Source organism: Myxocyprinus asiaticus, chromosome 2 (assembly GCF_019703515.2).
Source record: "Myxocyprinus asiaticus isolate MX2 ecotype Aquarium Trade chromosome 2, UBuf_Myxa_2, whole genome shotgun sequence".
Classification (NCBI taxonomy): Eukaryota; Metazoa; Chordata; class Actinopteri; order Cypriniformes; family Catostomidae; genus Myxocyprinus; species Myxocyprinus asiaticus.
Genome location: NC_059345.1, coordinates 49,515,067 through 49,536,274, shown reverse-complemented (window position 1 = coordinate 49,536,274; position 21,208 = coordinate 49,515,067). Strand labels below are relative to the sequence as shown.

At 43.6% G+C, this 21,208-nt stretch overlaps 1 protein-coding gene across 2 annotated transcripts in view; it reads left to right on the top strand.

Moving 5' to 3' along the window:
• LOC127451437 (protein MTSS 2-like) overlaps positions 1 to 21,208 on the top strand; it is a 137,690-nt gene that overhangs the window by 95,916 nt on the left and 20,566 nt on the right. Inside the window, exons 9-10 of one of the 2 annotated variants that reach the window (XM_051716162.1) lie at positions 111 to 208; positions 1,063 to 1,195. In XM_051716162.1, coding sequence (XP_051572122.1) covers positions 111 to 208; positions 1,063 to 1,195 — 231 coding nt within the window. Of the gene's footprint in view, positions 1 to 110; positions 209 to 975; positions 1,196 to 21,208 lie in introns of both variants that reach the window. The other variant, XM_051716154.1, reaches the window with a different exon arrangement.

The window sequence follows — 21,208 nt, the reverse complement described above, 5'->3', positions numbered from 1 at the left end:
GCACATACTCCTTATATAAATAAATTGCTATGCAGTAGGTGCTGTGCCTCACAGAAACACACCAAACTTAGACTAAAACTAAGATCACTCTTTCTTTCTATTTCTTTCAGGTAATACAAGATCTTAAGGGGTCAGATTACTCTTGGTCCTACCAGACTCCCCCCTCCTCTCCCAGCAGCTCTGGTTCCAGGAAAAGCAGCATGTGCAGGTGAGAGAGAGAGAAAGAGGAAAGAGTTGTATGCTATCTCTTATATTATCTTAGCACACTAAATCTTTATTTCTGGTGAATAGATTTGTTGCTTGTGTTGCGTAATATGTTGTTTTGTTTTAATTGATATACTTCAAGTTGCTGTTTGTTGCAAAGCATACGTTTTAAAGTGGCAAAATATAAAATAGAAAAGTGGCAGCATATAACTAATATTTAGTGGCAGAAAGTTTTAAATGTGTATTTAGAGGGGGGTGCTGCTGATACTGCTGCGCTACACAGTCTCACTATGTGTTTACATCTGTAACTCCCTGACTACATCCTAAACCATAATATAACCTGTGCATACAGCATATATAGTCGCAGGGAAAAAGGAAATGTACAGAGGTTTAGTTACTTTTTGTTCCAGTAAAAGCCTTGATTTAAACAGGCAATGCCTAATGGTTATTGATTAATGTTATTCAGCCATAATTATGTTTAAATCCCACAGAAATTATTGTGTAATTAAGTGGCTGAATAACGAATCTGATTATACTGTAGCAACTCCATGTAACTGCAGTGCTGTGCTCTCTTAAATTAATATTCCAGGTTAAATACAACTTAAGCGCTATCAACAGCTTCATTTAACCTGTAATGTTCCTTTAAATGATGCAGCAATTACCGTATACTTCAATAGGAAGTCATTGTAACACATACTGTATGCCCCTGCACCCTCTGTACCCCACTCTTGTCTCGTCTTCTGCCCTGTCACACCTCTCCTGCCCCTGCAGCAGTGTAAACAGTGCCCATAGTAGTGCCTCTCGATCCTCTGGTGGCTCTCAGACTCACTCACCTAGTTCGTCCTGTCGCTACCGCAGCCTGGCCCAGCCACTAACGACTGCCGCACACCGTCTCAGCAGCGTCTCCTCCCACGACTCTGGCTTCATTTCCCAGGATGCTAATGTTTACTCCAAACCCCCGTCACCCATGCCCTCTGATATTACCAGCCAGGTATTTATTTCTGAGATTTTTTTGTTTCATATGTGTGTTTCAGTAACAGCAATGTTTTACATTTTACACAGTCTGAGAACATTTTTAGTTTTGTGCCACATTAAGGTAAAATGGTCAACTGATATTTTTTTTAAGTCTGATGCCTATATCCAGAGAAAAGGGTGGGTGACAGGCCCACATAATACCAATATATCACACAATTTAATATAGCAAATAACATACATGTAAAATTGCAAATATATATATATATATATATATATCATTTTACTTAAAAAAAAAAAAAGTATAATAAGAAGAAATAAATCTTTAAAAAAAATAAGAGTTTGTATGTTTTAAATTAAGATAGCAATTTCTCCTTGTTTCTGTTTAGTCATCTCATTTTAGTAATTTGTTTGCACATAAAGAAATTATAAATATATTTGGAAGGAAATTTACAACAGTGCACACAGTAGTCCAGCAACCCAGACATCATGTGGACATTAGAAATCGTATTTTCTCACAAAAGACAGAATCAAACTAATTTTACATAAAGTGCACAGTGAATATGACTTTAACTGATAGCGCACGTGAAACGCTTTTATTTAAAAGTTGTGCTTTTGTGCTCGTGTGGATCAAGCAAGCAGCAGTAATCTCATGACAGCTTTCGGATCTCCTGCTTGGCGATTCATGGACTGACCGTCATGTAAATCATAGGAATTGAATTTTGATCCAGGCAGATAGAATATGTACTGCAGAGGAAAATATATGAGTGCTCCTGTCACGTTTAAATGTGTTTGTTCATGCCTTCAGATCTTTTATTTTGAAATTTGTTCACTTCCTTGTCTAGTCATGTGATTATCCTGTTCTTGCCATGTTTCATGTGTTTTGTTCTCATTGGTTCCTTTGTTTATTAGTCTTGTCTTGCTATTGGTTCATGTTTCATTGTCTTGTTATAACGTTATCAGTCTTATATTTCTATTGGTGGTCTTGTTAACTTGTTACCCATGTCAGAGTATCTATAGCCCTTATGTTTGCCTTTGTCTGTGTTGAGTATTGTTTTGGTGTAACGTTGTCAAGTCAAGTAGTGTCATTTATGTTTGTTTCGTCTTATTTTGGATTTCTCGTTGTTAATAAATTCTGTACTTGGGTTCACTCTTCATCGTCATCATCTGTGCCGAGCCAGGGTCCCACATCATGGTCGCCGAGCTTGCGCCACCTTCTGCCCCGGATCCTGAGTCTAATCCATGCCATGTCATAGCCACGCCTCAGCCTGGTCCATGCCATGTCACAGCCATGCCTGAGTTTGCACCATGCCATGTCACAGCCACACCTGAGTCTGCTCCATGCCATGTCACAGCCACATCTGAGTCTGCTCCATGCCATGTCACAGCCACACCTCAGCCTGGTCCATGCCATGTAACTGCCACGCCTGAGTTAGCTCCATTCTATGTCACAGTAATGCCTGAGTCTGCACCATGCCATGTCACAGTAACGCCTGAGTCTGCACCATGCCATGTCACAGCCACACCTGTGTCTGCTCCATGCCATGCCACGCCTGAGTCTGCTCCATGCCATGTCACATCCACGCCTGAGTCTGCTCCATGCCATGTCACAGCCACGCCAAGCCAGGGTCCCACGTCATGGTCGCCGAGCCAGGGTCCCACATCATGGTCGCCGAGCTTGTGCCACCTTCTGCCCCGGATCCTGAGTCTACTCCATGCCATGTCACAGCTACGCCTCGGCCATGCTCCATGCCATGTCACAGCCACGTCTGAGTCTATTTCACACCATGTCACAGCCACGCCTCGGCCTGCTCCGTGCCATGTCACAGACACGCCTCAGCCTGCTCCGTGCCATGTCACAGCCATGCCTCGGCCTGCTCCGTGCCATGTCACAGCCAATCCTCGGCCTACTCTGTGCCATGTCACAGCCAAGCTTTGGTCTGCTCCATGCCCTGTCACAGCCAAGCTTCGGTCTGCTCCATGCTGTGTCACAGGCCCGCCTCTGCTCCACGGTCCAGGCCCACCTCTGCTCCCTGGTCCAGGCTCACGCCTGCCACGTTCCACAAGCCAGCGCCCACGCCTGCCACGTTTCACAAGCCAGCGCCCACGCCTGCCACGGCCAACGAGCCAGCACCTGCCACGGCCAACGAGCCAGCGCCTGCCACGGCCATCAAGCCAGTGCCTGCCACGGCCAGTGAGCCCACTCCTGCCACGGCCAACGATCCCACGCCCGCCATGGCCAACGAGCCAGCATTGCAAGCCTCATCTGTCCCAGAGCCAGCGTTGCAAGCCTCAGCGTCCACGTTATGCCATGTTACTATTCCTACCTTGTCATGCCATGTTACCATGTCTGCCACATCAAGTGGCCCTGCCCTGCCTTGCCATGTTGTCACGTCTACCACGTCATGCCATGTAGTCATGTCAATTTGCCACGGCCACCACCTCTGTATCCCTTGTGTTTTCCAAGATTCCCCTCCCCACCCTGCTCCCTACTGAACTCTAAGTGGGGGGGATATGTCACATTTAAATGTGTTTGTTCATGTCTTCAGGTCTTTTATTTTGAAATTTGTTCACTTCCTTGTCTAGTCATGTGATTATCTTGTTCCCGCCATGTTTCATGTGTTTTGTTCTCAATGGTTCCTTTGTTTATTAGTCTTGTTACTGGTTCATGTTTCATTGTCTTGTTATATTGTTATCAGTCTTGTATTTTCATTGGTGGTCTTGTTAACTTGTTACCCATGTCAGAGTATTTATAGCCCTTATGTTTGCCTTTGTCTTTGTCGAGTATTGTTTTGGTGTAGCGTTGTCAAGTCGTTTATGTTTGTTTCATCTTATTTTGGATTTCTTGTTGTTAATAAATTCTGCACTTGGGTTCACTCATCTTCATCGTCTGTTCCTGTCTTCAGTCTGTCTCAACATTACAGCTCCATGATAAAAAAAAAACTTTGGATTTGCACAAATTTGTGAGGTTTGTAAATTTCATCTGCTTAAATAAGGTATTCGCATATTTAAAAAAAAAAAATAAATTATGTTTACCTTTTTATCAGTTAAAAGTTACCGGTAACTGTTGAGGAGAGAGAAAGAGAGAGATTGAGAGAGAGAGTATGAATCACAACCACTCTACACATCATGAGCTCTTGCTGGTCTGTTACGGCTCTGACACGCAGGACAGTTTAAATGAGGTGTTATTGTATGCTGGCTTATTATTGTTGTAACACGATGGCACGTAACAACCAAAGGAACTGTGATTGGTCATTTACATGTCTCTGACGGCTCATTCACATGACAGCAGGTGATTCTCTACGCTGTCGCGGCTTGAGAAATTAATCAGCCAACCAGTAAAACTTTCTCAATGACAGTAATTTTAAAATACTGAATATTGGCCGACGTATCAGTCGACCACAATTAAGGTATACAGTAAGTACCATTCAAGGAACAAAATTCTGATCTTGTGCTATTGTATTTCTTGTTGAATGGAAAGTCTTTCGTATATAATAGTAATACCATGTTACTTTCATTTATACCAAGGTGCCAAGTTCATAGATATTTGCATGGTACTTCAAAGAATATTGAAAAGACCATTGTATTATTAAGGTACCATGTTAAAAAAAAAACATGGTAATACCATGGCACTTTTTGGTACATTTTTGTTAATTAAACCCTATAGCCTGTGAAAGGTACAACCATTTAAGTCATGACTAGGATTGGGAATCATAAGGAAAATTTCAAGTTTCTGTTTCTAATTCTTTAATGGTTCTGTTAAAGATTATTACTTTTGAGGAAGAAATTTGGAAATAAGAAATTTTATTTTTACTGCAGTCACTGCCCTCAGCAGTCTGTTGCAAAATGATGAGATTAATTTAGATTTCAACAAGGCAGAAATAACAAATAAATTATATATTATTATAAATGACAAAAGGTGTATTTAAGCAGACTTTTTAAGACTTTTCTTTTCAAATTTTTCAAATATTTTTTAGAGGCATAAATGTATTTAAATAATTGGTCCTTCTGTAACTATAAGTTCATACAAAATTCTAAACAAACAAAACATTTCTTAACATATTTAATTCATTCATTATTTTAATATATATACATACTGTATACACACACACACACACACACACATTATATATACATATACTGTATATATACTGTATATATGTTCAATAAAGTCACAAGTTTAGACAAAGCACAGTTCATCTGTCCACAGTTTGGCAAATTTTCTATAAATAGAGATGATTTAGTACTGTGGATACTCCCCATAGAAGTGGCCGTCCAGCCAAGATGACTCAAAGGGCACGATGCAGAATGCTCAACGAGGTGAAAAAGAACCCTAGAGTGACAACTAAAGACTTGGAGGAATCATTGAAACTGGTTAACATCTCTGTTCATTAGTGTACAAAACTGAAAACATTAAACAGGCATGAAGGAAGCCGCTGCTTTCAAACAAAAACATTGCCAAAGACCCCCTTGTCACTCCACAATGCTATTGGGAAAGTGTTTTGTGGACTGATGAAACTAATGTTGAATTGTTTGGGAAGAATACGCAGAATACATATGTCAACAACAACATTGTCGACATTTCTGCTCGCTGACATTTAGCGAGCTCGGATGCCCATTCGCACTCGCCCAACAGCTCTGTGATGCCTGCTGGAGGCGGTTGCTGGCAGAAGATTGTGATGCCGGAGCTGACATCGACCTTGTGGTGCTGGAGTGGGTCCAGTGCCACTGCCCAGTGTCGCTGATAGAGGCAATTCAGTTGGCTGAGGACCATTTGGCGCCGTTTTCGGGGGCTGGTGAGCCCTCTTCTCTGTCTCTCTCTCCCTCTCTCTCTCCTCTCTCACCCTCTCCTTCCCCTCATCCTGTTCCTATTTTCCAGAAACTGGGATTTCAGACTCCAAAACCGGTTTCCCGGTCCCATGTGCCGTTCCCCCACAGGCTGGTGAATCCGCTGCAGCGGGTGTGGGCTTGAAGTCTGGGCCGGTCTGTTGGAGCTGTGGGGACCCTGGGCATTTCCAGGACCGATGCCCACGGTGGAGGTGGAGACATTGGTCCGGATCCCCGATGTGCCACAGGCCGCCCCAGATCGAGCAAGAGCATTCTGGATACCTGTGAGTATTAAGAGGGGTACATACCAAGACTTGGTGGATTCAGGTTGTAATAAAACCCCCATTCACCAAAGCTTGGTTCAATCTGAGGCTTTGGATATGAGCCGGCGGGTGAAGGTAAGGTGTGTGCACAGGGATATACAGAATTACCCTTTAGTGATGGTCATTATTCAGTCGGGAACAAAAGCATAGTGCCGAGGCTGTGGTTAGTCCCTGCCTCTACCATCCACTAATCTTGGGTACGAAATGGCTGGCATTTACAACTTTATTGAGGGGAATATGTGTGGATGGGCCCTGCAATAAAGTGTATCGTGCGTGGTGTGTGATTTGCTGGCTGGGGAGGTGGTGCCAGGGCCATCTACGTTATCACCACGTCAGAAGAATGTAAGGGAGGGAAAGTCTCAGCTTCCCCAGCCCTTAGAGGATTCCCTGCAGGGGATTTCCTCTGGAGCAGATGCAAGACGAGACCCTTAGGCACGCCTTCGACCAAGTGAGAATGATTGATGGTCAACGCCTCCTGTCAGACATTGCACTTTCATATCCATATTTTTCAGTTATCAAGGATCAGTTGTATCGAGTGACGCAGGACACTTAGACAAAAGAGGATACAACCTAATTGTTAATACTGTGGAAATTTTATTCTAGACGGGTCATTATAATCTGATGGCGGGTCACTTAGGGCAAGAAAAGACACTGAACCATCTAATGGCCTGTTCCTATTGGCCAGACATTCACGGGGATGTTCGCAGGTGGTCCGTCATGCCGTGAATTTCAGCTGCTGAATCCGCCGGCCACCCCAAGAGTGCCATTGTGTCCTCTTACATTGTTTGAGGTCCCCTTCAAAAGAAATGGTATGGACCTCATCGGGCCATTAGAATGGATGGCATGCGGGCATCGCTTTGTGTTGGTTCTGGTGGAATACGCAATGCGATATCCAGAAGCAGTGCCTCTTCGCAACATTTCAGTGTGAAGTGTTGCAGAGGCACTCTTCAGAAATATCTCCCGAGTGGGGATTCTGAAAGAAATCCTCACTGATCAGGGCACTACGTTTATGTCACGTACACTACGCAAACTGTATGAGTCATTGCAGATTAAATCGATTCGGACCAGTGTTTACCACCTCCAAATGGATGGCTTGGTTGAACGATTTAATCAGACCCTAAAGAATATGATTAGTAAGTTAATGCACGAAGACGCTCAAAATTGGGAACAGTGGCTCGAGCCCCTGTTATTTGCAGTATGTGAGGTCCCGCAAGCCTCCACAGGGTTTTCCCCATTCACATTACTGTATGGGCATAGACTGCATGCCGTGCTGTATGTCCTATGGGACAATTGGGAGGAGGGACCTTCAAACAGCAAAAATGAAATTTAGTACATTCTTGACCTGAGAGCAAAACTCCACACACTGGGGCAATTAACACAGGAGAATATGCTCCAGGTTCAAGAACATCAAACTTGGCTGTATAATAGGGGTACTCCTATTTACACCGGGAGATAAAGTCCTTGTACTGCTCCCCACATCATGCTCTAAATTACTCGCCAAGTGGCAAGGACCCTTTGAGGTCACACGGCGAGTTGAGGAAATCGATTATGAGGTGAAACGAATGGAGAGAGGTGGAGCACGTCCAATTTACCATCTCAACCTCCTAAAACTGTGGAGAGAGGCGGTCCCCGTGACCTCCCCGTGGCGATAATGGTTCAGGAGAGGGAGGAGCTTGGACCAGAGGTGAACTTAAGAGCCACTGATTGTGTCACCCCGAGTCACTTGTGGAGACCACCTCTCACCATCTCAAGTCACAGTTGCCAGGTTGCAAGGAGAATTTTCCGACATGATCTCCCCTCTTTCCGGTCATACGAATCTCATAGGGCACCATATCGAACTTACCCCAGGGGTAGTGGATACATAGTCATCCCTACCGATTACCCGAGCACAAAAAAGAAGTGGTTCGGGAAGAATTAAAGGCCATGCTGAATATGGGGGTAATAGAAGAATCCCACAATGACTGGGCCAGCCCGGTGGTTTTGGTTCCAAAGAGTGATAGCTTGGTCCGGTTCTGTGTGGATTATAGAAAAGTCAATGCAGTGTCTAAATACCCAATGCCTCGGATTGATGGGCTGCTCAATCGGTTAGGTGCGGATCACTTTTATTCGACACTGGATTTAACAAAGGGATATTGGCGGATCCCCTTAATTCCCATGTCTCCTGAAAAGACAGCATTTTACACACCGTTCAGATTACACCAATTTGTGGCGCTTCTGTTCGGACGCATCGGACAGGGGGTTGGGAGCTTTAGTGTACCAGATGGTGGAGGGGGAGGAGCGCCCCGTGCTGTACATTAGTCGTAAACTCTCTCTGAGGGAGACTAGGTACAGCACGATAGAGAAGGAGTGTTTGGCCATGGATACCAACTTTTATGTTCAAGGTGGGCCACAGGGGGCAAAGATGGCTGTTGCAGATTTCCTCTCCAGAAATGGGGGGGGGGGGGGTTAAGTGACAGGCCGGATGGCTCCCCAGCCTGAGTAGGGTGATTGGGGTGTATATATATATAAAACATGTGTCCGCTTGTCTGGGACAATTGGGATTTTGAACGGGCAAGTTAAAGAGAATTTTACTTGCCCGACCAGACAAGTAACCTGATTAAAATCTCAATAACGAATGTTAGCTCAATAGCGTGGGATTGCGGGGATTGAGCACAATTTTAATCATTCCCACATGTTTCACTTTCAAAATGTGGGGAATTCCCTCTATCGCATCACCATCTCTCCCTCTTGTCTTCACTCGTGGTGCAGTTCAGCAGCTTGTGAGTGCGAGCAGTGGGGAAGCGCATATTTACTGAACTTTAGATTTTACATATATAAATGGGTATAAACCTGTTAATTGGACATGTGAATGGTGTTGTGGCATGTCATAAACGAGCAATGCGATAAATCTTTTGCTCCTGTTTATAATCAACAAAGCTGTCTTCATCGCAAGTGCGCAACATTGAATAGATCTAATTTTGTATCGTCACATCGTGGTGCTCCCTCATAATACAGCTAGAAAGGCAGAAATTGCAAAAACGCATTGTGTAATAATACTGTCTGTAGAGTGAAGAGAAACACTTAAAACAGACTTATGCACCCATTACATCTCTCATCATTCTAGAGCTCCATCTGATGTATGTATCCAAGGTATATTCTCTGCCATGTGAATCAGTCAATTTTAATAAGTATATAACAATATACATTATAATAATATTAATACTATAACATTAATAAATTACACACAATTAAAACACATTATCTATCTTTAATATGCATACCTGTTTTGAACATACAACATAACTGATTTAGCAGCAAGGTTCGAAAACGAAAACGAAACCCGAAAACATGGGTTGTGTCTCCATCCTCCGATTGGCATTGCCAGCAGGTAGGAGTGTCTTTAAGACCAAGCCTATACAATCTAGAGGGGGTCCAATAGAATCTATGTAAAACCTTGGACTGCATAAGGTGAACCCTTGCATCTCCAGATACAGACTTGACAATTTTTAGAATCCTAGCTCACACTCCCTCTTCCAATACCAAGTTGAAATCTTTCTCCCATAATCTATTGATAGAAGTTAGAGCTCCATCCCCCAGACCCTGAATTAACAGGGAGTAATACACTGATGCCTCATGACCTTTTCCAAAAGCAGTAATCACCTCTCCCAGAGTATCTGCCGCTTTAGGGGGGTGTATGCTACTCCCAAAAAACAATACAGAACAGGTGGCGCAGCTGTAAATACCTATAGAACTCAGATCTGGGAATCCCAAAATGTTGAACCAAATTTTCAAACGATCTCAACACTCCGCTCTCATATAGGTCATCGAGTGTAGCAACCCCCCTCACAATCCACTCTGACCAGCAGAAAGGGGACTTATCAATATATAATTTTGGGTTCAGCCATATGCTTGAGGCAGCATTTAATTAAATGTCCGTATTAAACACTCTGGACACTTTTGTCCATACCGAGTGCAAATGCGAGATAATGGGGTGTAACTTAACTTATCCGATTAGTTTGATAGAAAGGCTTTGCAATGGTGAAATAGGGGCAAGAACTTCCTGTTCAATACAAAACCAGGGAGGGGCTCTCTCAGGTGGAAGTGACCAGTGAGCCAAATGTCTGAGACCGAATGCATAATAATAAAACAAAATCTTGGGTAGGTCTAGCCCACCTTTGTCAATCGGTCTATGTAATCTGTTAAAATGTAATCTAGGACGCTTACCATTCCAAATGAAGGACTTCACTCTGCTATCAAATTGCTTAAAGTAAGAAAGGGGGACATTTATAGGGAGAGATTGTAATAGGTAGTTAAAGTTTGGAATACAATTCATTTTAATAACATTAACCTTCCCAATCATAGATACATGTTATGAAGCCCACCTGCTCACATCACTCGAGAACCTTTTTATTAAGGGATCAAAATTAACTCGAACTAAATCAGACAAATTTGCCAGGAATAAAATGCCCAAATATTTAATCCCTGTTTGGGCCACTGGGAGGTGCCTGGCTTGAAAGCCGTTACTGAGCAGTACGCTGTCAGAACCAGAGCTTCGGATTTAGACCAATTAACTCTGTATCCTGAGAATTTAGAAAAGGAATTAATAATTCTGTGGAGGCAAGGCATAGATCTAGTGGGGTCGGAGACGAATAATAAAATATCATTTGCATAGAGCAAAAGCTTATGCGCCACACCTCCCGCCATCACCCCTGGAAAATCATCCTCCTTTCTTATCGTGGCTGCTAATGGTTCCAGGGCAAGACAGAACAATAATGGGGAAAGAGGGCAACCCTGCCAGGTGCCCCTATCCAGAGTAAAATAATCTGAAATTAATCCATTTGTTTGTACCACCGCTACCGGGTGTCTATAATTAACTTAATCCATCCAATTAAAGTATTTCCGAACCCATATATTTCCAAAATCTTAAAAAGATAATCCCATTCTACCATATCAAATGCCTTTTCGGCGTCAAGAGATTGCAGCGACCGGAGTTTTATGATTCGCCACTGACACATTATATTGATGAAATGCCTAATGTTATCAGAAGAACTGCGGCAAGGCCTGCCAAGCTCCTCCAAGGTTATCTTAGAATAATTTTTTTTTGCTCAGTCGTCAGTTTAGGAAGTTCTAATGGTTCCACAAACTTTCTAATATCCTCATCAGTTGACGAAGACGTGGAACTATAGAGATCAAAATAGAATTCTTTAGAAGCATTATTAATATCAATGGCCGAGGTAAATATTTCACCACCAGCAGATTTCACTGAGGGAATGGTAGAAAAAGACTCTCTCTGCTTTATATATCTAGCCAAAAGCTTCCCTGTTTTGTCCCTATCTCAAAGTATGACTGTCTTGCCCTGAATAACCAAAACTCCACCTTCTGCGACAAAATAGTATTATATCTGTATTTCAATCGGGTCAATTCCCTGAGGCCATCAGATGACATTCGGTGCTTCAGCTCTGCCTCTGCACTTTTAATATTCCTTCCAACTCCACGAGTTCTCGTGCTTTGGATTTTTTGATGAATGAGGCATACTGTATGATCCGACTCCTAAGAACCGCCTTAAGTGCCTCCCAAGCCACGCCCACAGAGGATACTGAGGACCAGTTGGTTTCCATATAAACCTTGATTTCAGCCTTTAACATTTGTTGGAAATCAGGATTTTGCAAAAGGGATACATTAAAGTGCCAACTATATGATTTCTTTTTCTCCATTTGTGGCAACACCTCTAAACTCACCAGGGAGTGATCTGAGACTAAAATGTTTCCAATTGAGCAATCAAAAACAGATGAAATGAGGGACTTAGATACCAAAAAAAAAAAAAAATATTTATTCTAGAAAAAATCTTATGGACTGATGAAAAAAATGTATAGTCCCTACCAGATGGGTTCAAAAGTCTCCAAATATCTGTAAGACCAAGATTTTTACACATCCTGTGAAGTGTCAGTGTTGCTCTAGGGGGCTTATACACTTTTGCTTCATTATGATCAAGGACTGAGTCCATCAAAAGATTAAAGTTTCCTCCCAATATTATATCATGAGGGGTGCCAGCAGCTTGCAACATCCCTTAAAGATCAATAAAAAAGCCCTGATCATCAGCATTAGGTGCGTAAATATTAGCCAAAATCAACCTTTGCCCCTGAATTTCTGCTAAAACAATAATGACTCTTCCTAATTTATCTTTAATCTGTTTGAGACATTTTAATTGTAGATGTTTACTTATCAATCTAATGACTTCCCTGCTCTTACTTGAGCCAGCACTAAAGAAAACATGTCCACCCCATATCTTCCCAAATTTTTCAGCTTCCTGCGGGGAAAGATGCGTTTCTTGAAGAAACACTATATCATATTTCTTACGTTTAAGAATATAAATAACCTTCCTTCTTTTTATGGGGTGCCCCAACCCATTCGCATTCGACGTGGAGAGAGATAATCCACTCATATTAACATTTGACATTTTGACATATTAGAAAAAATAGATAGTGTGTCAAAAATAAAATTATAAAGACCACATTACCCATTAGTGCAACAGTCAAACCCCGAACTTCCCCCCGAACCAAACAAACAGAAAAAAGAAAAACGTGCGCATTAACCCCGCACACGACAGCGCCAACCGGCGCCCATCCCTCTAAACTCAAACCTTTGCCATCGGATTGCTGAAGTCCGGTGTTTCTATACAAATTTTTTGAGACAGATTTACATAACAGAAAATAATCTATAAAACAAACTCCAGCCAATAGGCAGAATAAACACAAAGAACATGTAGATTAATTCACAAAAATTGTATCGAAGGTGTGCTCCTCCACAAAACAAGCTTTAGCCGCTAGTGGAACCAGCACACACACAAAAAACAAAAAGCTATTCAGTTTCCTCGGACAGGCAAACGAATGTTCAGTGAGCCAGCTGTTTCATGAGTTCAGCAGATGACGTAAACATTCCAATGTCCTGCAAAAAATCCTTCACAAATCAAACTCCAGCCAATAGGAGGCATAAGCACAAAGAATGAGCAGATTCATCCACAAACTGTCCCGAAGGGATGTTATTCCACAAAACAAACTCCAGCCGCTAGGCAGAACCAGCACAAAAAGAAACAAAAAAGGCTTCCTCGGACGGTCAAAAGTATGTTCAGCAAGTCAAGTTCACTCGGGGGCCACATGAGAAACACACCATGACTTCCTCAGTCCATTGATTTTATGGAAGACATCACTTGTTGTGGGCATGTAAATATTTTGTGGCCATCCTTAGTATCTATTCTCAATTTGGCCGGGAACTTCAGTGTAAAAGTGACCTTCCGTTGATGCAAAAGTTTCTTGAAGGAGTGTTACTACACAAAACAAACTCCAGCCGCTAGGTGGAACCAACACAAAAAGAAACAAAATGGTGCCCAGCCTCCTCAGACAGTCGAGTGTATGCACAGCGGGTCAATCCACTCGGGGGCCACATGAAAATCACCAAATGGTTTACTCACCCATTGTTTCTATGAAAGACAAGGCTTGCTGAGGGCATGTAAATATTTTGCGGCCATCCTTAGTATCTATTCTCAGTTTGGCCGGGAACATCAGTGCAAAAGCGATCTTCCGTTGTTGTAAGAGTTTCTTGCATTCCCTGAATTGATCATGTTTCTCTCTTGTCGAACTCGCAAAGTCTGGGAACAAGAAAACACTGTGATTCTTCCAAGAAAGCCTTCCTTTGCTCCTCGCCTCATGCAACACGAGATCTTTATTGGATGATCTCAGAAGTTTGGCCAGAATTGATCAGGGCCTGTCTCCCTCAGCCGATCTCCTAGCCGGGACTCTGTGCGCTCGCTCAATTTCCAGCTTGTGGCCTGTTATGTCAAGCAGACTCAGGAAAAGCTCGTCTAGGAATTTCACCATATCTCTGCCTTCGCCATGCTCAGGAATTCCTATAATTTGGACGTTGTTTTGCCGGTTGTGTTTCTCCAAATCCTTCAGTTTTTCCAAAATGCGTTCCAAATCAACTTTGGTGGCTAGCGGGTTAGCAGCTAATTCCCTCTCCGATGACTCCAGATAATCGTCCCATCTCTCAACATCCCCGATTCTTGTAACCAACTCAGAGAATTTTGTTTCCATCACAGTAATCAATTGATGTATTACAGCAAGTCCGCAACAACTTTCGTCAGCATCACAGACATTGGACAGTTGACGCTGAATTTCTCCCGTCGCACCGTCTAAACCGAGTCCCTGGTCTGCAGGCCTGTCAGAGGTTTCAGCTTGAGCATGTAAGTGGCTTTTAATATCTCCAGAGCAAAGTGCGCAGAGGTCGTCATTTACACGTCCGCTCCTTGCATGGCATCACGTGACCCTAGTCCTATCTTAAACGAAACTGTCATATGAAAAACCAGTCAGTAACTGCATGATTTAACGGTATGATTTAAGTGTCAGAAGACTTAAGTACATTACATAAGATGATAATAGTTTTTGGTTCATTATTTATGAGCTGGACATGACGGAAGTCATAAATTCCAGGTCAGTGAGTTCATTTAGTATCTGCTCCAACTGAAAGAACAGGCTCAAGGGGCAGTCACACTAGGCTTTGAACATGCAAATAAACAGCCGATATTTTGCCAGTTTGAGATTATCAATACTTGGCCAATAACAGAAGATTAACAGAAGTGTTAACTTTCCAAACTCTACCAGTAGATTTGTCAACACTTTCTGTTTTCAAGATTTTTTATTTTCAAGTTTATGCAAATTTGAGTAACTATTGCATAAAATGTTTTACTTTAGAAAATCTGATTTAGCGGTCATCAGCCATCCTGCTCTCTAAATATCGGTATCTGCCATTGAAAAACCCATATCTGTCGACCACTTATCTGGACCCAACATTGTTTTTACAATGGATTTGCATGCAGGCAGAATTAATGACTCTTACACCGTTTGTGGTTTGAGTTCTTTTTTAAGCACTGTGGTACTCTTTCTCATTAAAGCCTGTTTCCCCATTTGATCTCTCAAATGCACAAAATAGTTGATGTGTTTTTCAGTAAATTATGGATGTTTTGTTTGTAGATGGCATTCAAGCTAGCTAGGATCCATTGCATGGTTAGAGAGTTTCTTCCCACAGACCAAGCTGTATTGTCTATAACTCACTGTTTTTGTTTTATTCTTTTGTTTCCCAATGCAAGAGTGTCCAGGTCCACTAATGTTCGCAGTAGCACAGCGGTTGGAAAACTCTGTAATATATAGTGAACTGTAAATTAAATTTTGAAAACCTGTTGAAACACCTCAAATCTAAAATCTACTTTTCCTGAATAAGCAAACAGCAACTATAAAGGTCCTCCTCTGCATAAATAGTGTGAACCCACAAAATATATCCTCTCTTAGTACTTGAGCTAAATCCTCTGTTACTAGTTTCCGTACATCTATGTCCCAGCTCTAGACAGGCTTTGAGATTCCCTGCTTGCATCTGAAGGATTATAGTGTCCTCTTGTGGACAAAAATTAAACCAAACTATTCTTGAGCTGTGGTGAAATAGATTTATGACAGTCTCTGCAAACATTGCAATAGAAAATGGTGCAGAACCAGAGCATGTTTGAAATGTGCTTGTGAAGCATTGTGTGTGGAACATACACTTTCACATACTTCACCTACATGGAGCCTGCTTTTCTAAACACTTTCCATGGAGTAATGCAAGAGTAATGCACTTTCTAAGAGCCAACATGCTACTCTTCCTCCACTGGAAAAAAAGGGGTTTGGCTGTGATTCTACCCAGCACATGCCTGAAAAATGACACCCACCACTCGAAGGATGAGTGTTTTTAAAGAGCCAACCTGTGCAATTCCAAAACAGCAGGCACACCAGTACATGTATATTTTATCAGACGGTAGCTGGTGGACAGGTAAAAGCCCTTTGAACACTTTTTAATGATGGGTGTTGGTGGCCATCTGGGACATAACATCCAGTAATGTATTACAGTACATTAGCAATGTTAAGCAACCTTGCCAAACTTTTGTATAGAGTTCACAAGCTGTGAGCTGCATGGTTATTTGTGGCAACAGGGTTTATTTGTTGCTTTCTGTTCTATTGTCACAAGATGGCGCCTCTGTGTGTGGCTGGCCGTCTGCTATCTGGTTTGTTTGTTTTTATTTTGTCTTAGTCCAGGATGTCACTGCTATTTTGGTTTATGACCGTCTTATGCTCATTAACATCAGAAACACTGTTAATATACTGTTTGAGCAAGAATTCTGAGGACCATGTTCATACCTTCCTCCATTCCTGTCCGGTGTGCCACCGGCCCTGTGCCGGCTTCCCTGCACCCTTCCACCAAAAAAGTGTCGAAGAAGACATGGGAAACGAGGCGGGTATTCTGTCAAACTCAAGGCTAATCTGTGGCTGGCGTCTAGGACCAATTTCGACCATCATGATTTCAATGATGACTGGGAGTATGATCGATTAGATTATTGGCACTCTCTGGAGCCAGTATATACGTGGATTCATCCGATTACTTCGGAAATCTTCATAGAGCATCCCATATGTCAGATGCAATATCTCCGTAAAGGTGGGGGTGTAAATCTCCAAAATCTTCCACCTCTGTGTCGTGCATCACAGTTGGTAGGCGACTCTATGTTAATCAATATGGCACTGGTTAATGCGAGATCGCTTTGTAACAAGACGTTTATCCTGAGGGATTTCTTTACCTCTAAATTATTGGATGTTCTATTTGTGACTGAGACTTGGCTATCTACCGGTGATTTAAGCCCTTTTGCTGACCTCGTTCCCTCGGATTGTAAATTTGTTAACTCTCCTCAAGCTTCCGGCAGAGGTGGAGGTTTGGCTTCTGTTTTTAAAAACAGTTCCCTATCTGTCACTCACTCGACGTTGGTGTCGATGTAGTGACACTAGGGGTCACTCTTGGGAGCCCGAGACACCTCTGGTCTTTGATAAAAGGCCAATGAAAATTGGCGAGTGGTATTTGCATGCCACTCCCCCGAACATCAAATCAAAATCAAATCAAATCACATCACTTTATTGTCACACAGCCATATACACAAGTGCAATGGTGTGTGAAATTCTTGGGTGCAGTTCCAATCAACATAGCAGTCGTGACAGTGATGAGAGATATACCAATTTACAATAACATCAAATTAACACAACACAATTTAAACATCTGTTATACACATAATTACACTCAACAATATACAAATAATAACATACACTGTACAGTATACAATACGCTTTGTTTTTTTTTACTATATAGATACACATTATTCAATAAAAATTAAAAATTAAAATATATATAGAATGTACAGTATTGTACTGTATTGACATTCAGGCTGTCGGTTGATAGTCAGTTGTTAAGAGAGACATAATATAATAATAATAATATAATTTATGACAGTCCGGTGTGAGATATAAGAGTAAGGGTAATAAAGTGCAGTGCTGATATATATTGATCATGAGAGATCAAGAGTTCAGAAGTCTGATTGCTTGGGGGAAGAAGCTATCATGGAGTCGGCTGATGCGGGTCCTGATGCTGCCATACCGCCTACCTGATGGTAGCAGTGAGAACAGCCCATGGCTCAGGTGGCTGGAGTCTCTGATGATCCTCCGAGCTTTTTTCCCCACACCGCCTTGTATATATTGGGAGGGAAGCTCACCTCCGATGATGTGTTTGGCAGTTCGCACCACCCTTTGCAGTGCTTTGCGGTTGTGGGCGGTGCTATTGCCGTACCAGGCGGAGATACAGCCAGTCAGGATGCTCTCCACAGTGCAGGTGTAGAACCGTGTGAGGATGTGGCGGTTCATTCCAAACTTCCTCAGCCGTCTCAGGAAGAAGAGGCGCTGATGAGCCTTCTTCACCTCTCTGTAGGCTGTTTCATCATTGTCAGTGATCAGACCTACCACCGTCGTGTCATCAGCAAACTTAATGATGGCATTGGAGCTATGTGTTGCCACACAGTCATGTGTGTACAAGGAATACAGTAGTGGGCTGAGAACACAGCCCTGCGGGGCTCCAGTGTTGAGGGTTAGTGATGAGGAGATGTTGCTGCCTATTCTAACCACCTGGCGTCTACTTGACAGGAAGTCCAGGATCCAGCTGCACAGCGAGCTGTTTAAGCCCAGAGCCTGGAGTTTCTCATCTAGCTTGGAGGGCACTATGGTGTTGAATGCTGAGCTGTAATCTACAAACAGCATTCTCACATAAGTGTTCTTTTTTTCCAGGTGGGAGAGAGCAGTGTGTATTGTAGATGCAATGGCATCATCAGTGGAGCGGTTGTTGCGGCAAGCAAACTGCAGCGGGTCAAGATTGAGTGGCAAGACAGAGCAGATGTAATCTCTGATTAGTCTCTCAAAACATTTGCTGATGATGGGGGTCAGAGCAACAGGACGCCAGTCATTTAAACAAGTTATTTTTTATTGTTTTGGAACAGGCACAATGGTGGATGTTTTAAAGCATGTGGGGACTACAGACAAAGAGAGGGAAAGGTTGAAAATGTCCGTAAAAACACCAGCCAGTTGGTTCGCGAACGCTCTGATGACGCGGCCCGGAATGCCGTCTGGGCCCACGGCTTTGCGGATATTCACCCGTCGGAAGGATCGGGTTACATCCGCTACAGAGACAGAGAGTGAACTAACCTCTGTAGCTTCAGCCGCGAGAGCTCTCTCCGCGAGGGCGGTGTTATTTCCCTCGAAACGAGCATAAAAAGTATTTAGCTCATCCGGTAGAGAGGCAGCGGTGTTCATGGCGGAGTTTTTATTCCCTTTAAAGTCCGTGATGATGTTAATTCCCTGCCACATGCTTCTAGAGTTGGTGGTGTTAAACTGTCCTTCAATCTTGCTCCTATACTGGCGTTTTGCTGTTTTGATAGTTTTTCGGAGGGCATAACTGGCTTGTTTATGCCCCTCCGCGTTCCCGGAATTAAAAGCGGAGGTCCGCACATTAAGTGCCGCGCGAACATCGCTATTGATCCACGGCTTCTGATTCGGATAGATTCGTACAGTTCTGGTCGGAATCACTTCCTCTACGCACGTTCTGATGAAACACATTACGCTATCAGCGTAAAGCTCCATGTCGTCATCAGAGGCGGACTGGAACATCTCCCAGTCCGTGTGATCAAAACAGTCTTGTAGCATAGAGTCTGATTGGTCTGACCAGCACTGGATCGTTCTGAGGGTGGGTGCTTCCTGTTTCAGTTTCTGCCTGTAAGCGGGCAGAAGCAGAATGGAAGAGTGGTCCGATTTGCCAAATGGTGGGCGGGGGAGGGATTTGTAGCCATCCCGGAACGGAGAGTAGCAATGATCCAAAACCCGGTCCCCTCGTGTGTTGAAACTAATGTGCTGGTGATATTTTGGTGTGACTGATTTTAAACTGGCTTTATTAAAGTCCCCGGTCACATTGAATGTGGCCTCAGGGTGCGCGGTTTCTTGCTCACTTATAATCCCGTACAGTTCCTTGAGTGCCCGGTCTGTGTCGGCTTGTGGGGGAATGTACACAGCAGTGATAATGACCGCTGTGAATTCCCTCGGTAGCCAGAATGGTCGACATAGAAGCATAAGAAATTCCAGATCAAGAGAACAGAAAGACTTGATGGAATGTACGTTCCTCTGATCACACCAGGATTTGTTGATCATAAAACATACACCACCTCCTCTAGTTTTACCTGAGAGGTCTTTCGCTCTGTCCGCTCGGTGCATGGAGAACTCCGCGGGTTCAATGGCTGAGTCTGGAATCTCCGCAGACATCCAAGTTTCTGTTAGGCAGATAATGCAGCAGTCCCTCGTCTCTCGTTGGAAAGAGATCCGCGGTTTCAGCTCGCAGAGCTTGTTATCCAGAGACTGAACATTTGCCAGTAGAATAGTGGGTAGCAGGGGTCGATTTGCGCGGCGTCTTACTCTGATGAGAACGCCGGCTCTGTTTCCCCTTTTCCTCCTGCATTTCCGCGGCCGTGCCGCACAGACAAAGGGCTCTGCTTGCGTGTTTGTAAACAGCGGGTCGGCATTGCGGAATGTGAAGTCCGGTTTTCGGTGTGAGATCGCTGAACCAATGTCCAAAAGTGTTTGTCTGTCGTAGACAATAAGGCAGACAACATCCTGGACAAAAAACATAAGAACTGTAAACAAAACAAACAAAACATTGCTATGTTGCCGAGTATGGCTACGCAGCAGCCATACTCTGCGCCATCTTGAGGTCCAAAAAGTGTATAAAAGGAGCTGGTATGCAACCACTCATTCAGATTTTCTCTTCGGAGCCGAACGGTCATGCTCATTGAGCTGAATATCACTGTTCATTCACTTCTGCTGGATCTGACGGCGCATTTCAGTGGCTTCTCCCTCCTCTGCACTGGTGCACTGCAGAGAATGCACCTGGGCGCTTCGGCAGAAAAACTTGAGAGTATATTTTCTGAAAGAGCATTTTTCCCCTCTAAAAGAGTATATATTTCTCTAAAAGAGCGCACACACGGAACGTCTTTTTAAAGACGCGTCTTTTTAAAGATGCTTTTCCGATTGTGTGTTATTCCTGGTTGTGCTCGTTATCTCTCGCCTTCTAACGGTCACGATTACTGTCTTTCATGTCTGGGCACTGCTCACGCGGAGACAGCATTCGTGGATGGTCATGTTCTCATTGCGAGAATGTGTCCATGGCAACGTTGCGGTCGCGGCTCGCCTTCGTAAGAAAGCAAGCCACCCCAGAGGCTCCCGCATCGGTCCTTTTACCCACGGGTTTGAGGCCAGCGCAGCTAGCACTGGGGGCGATTTGGGGACCCTAATGGGACCGCTTCCACCGGGTATCCCCCCGCGGACCTCCCATTCCCCAGCATGCTCGTCTGCCCCGATCGGGCATCCGGGTGAGTCCGCCGGCTCGTCTCACGGCGAGTTCGACCTCTAATTCGGAGCCCGCGAAAGTGATGAGCTCTCGAGCGCAGCATCGGAGAGCGGGCTCGTCCA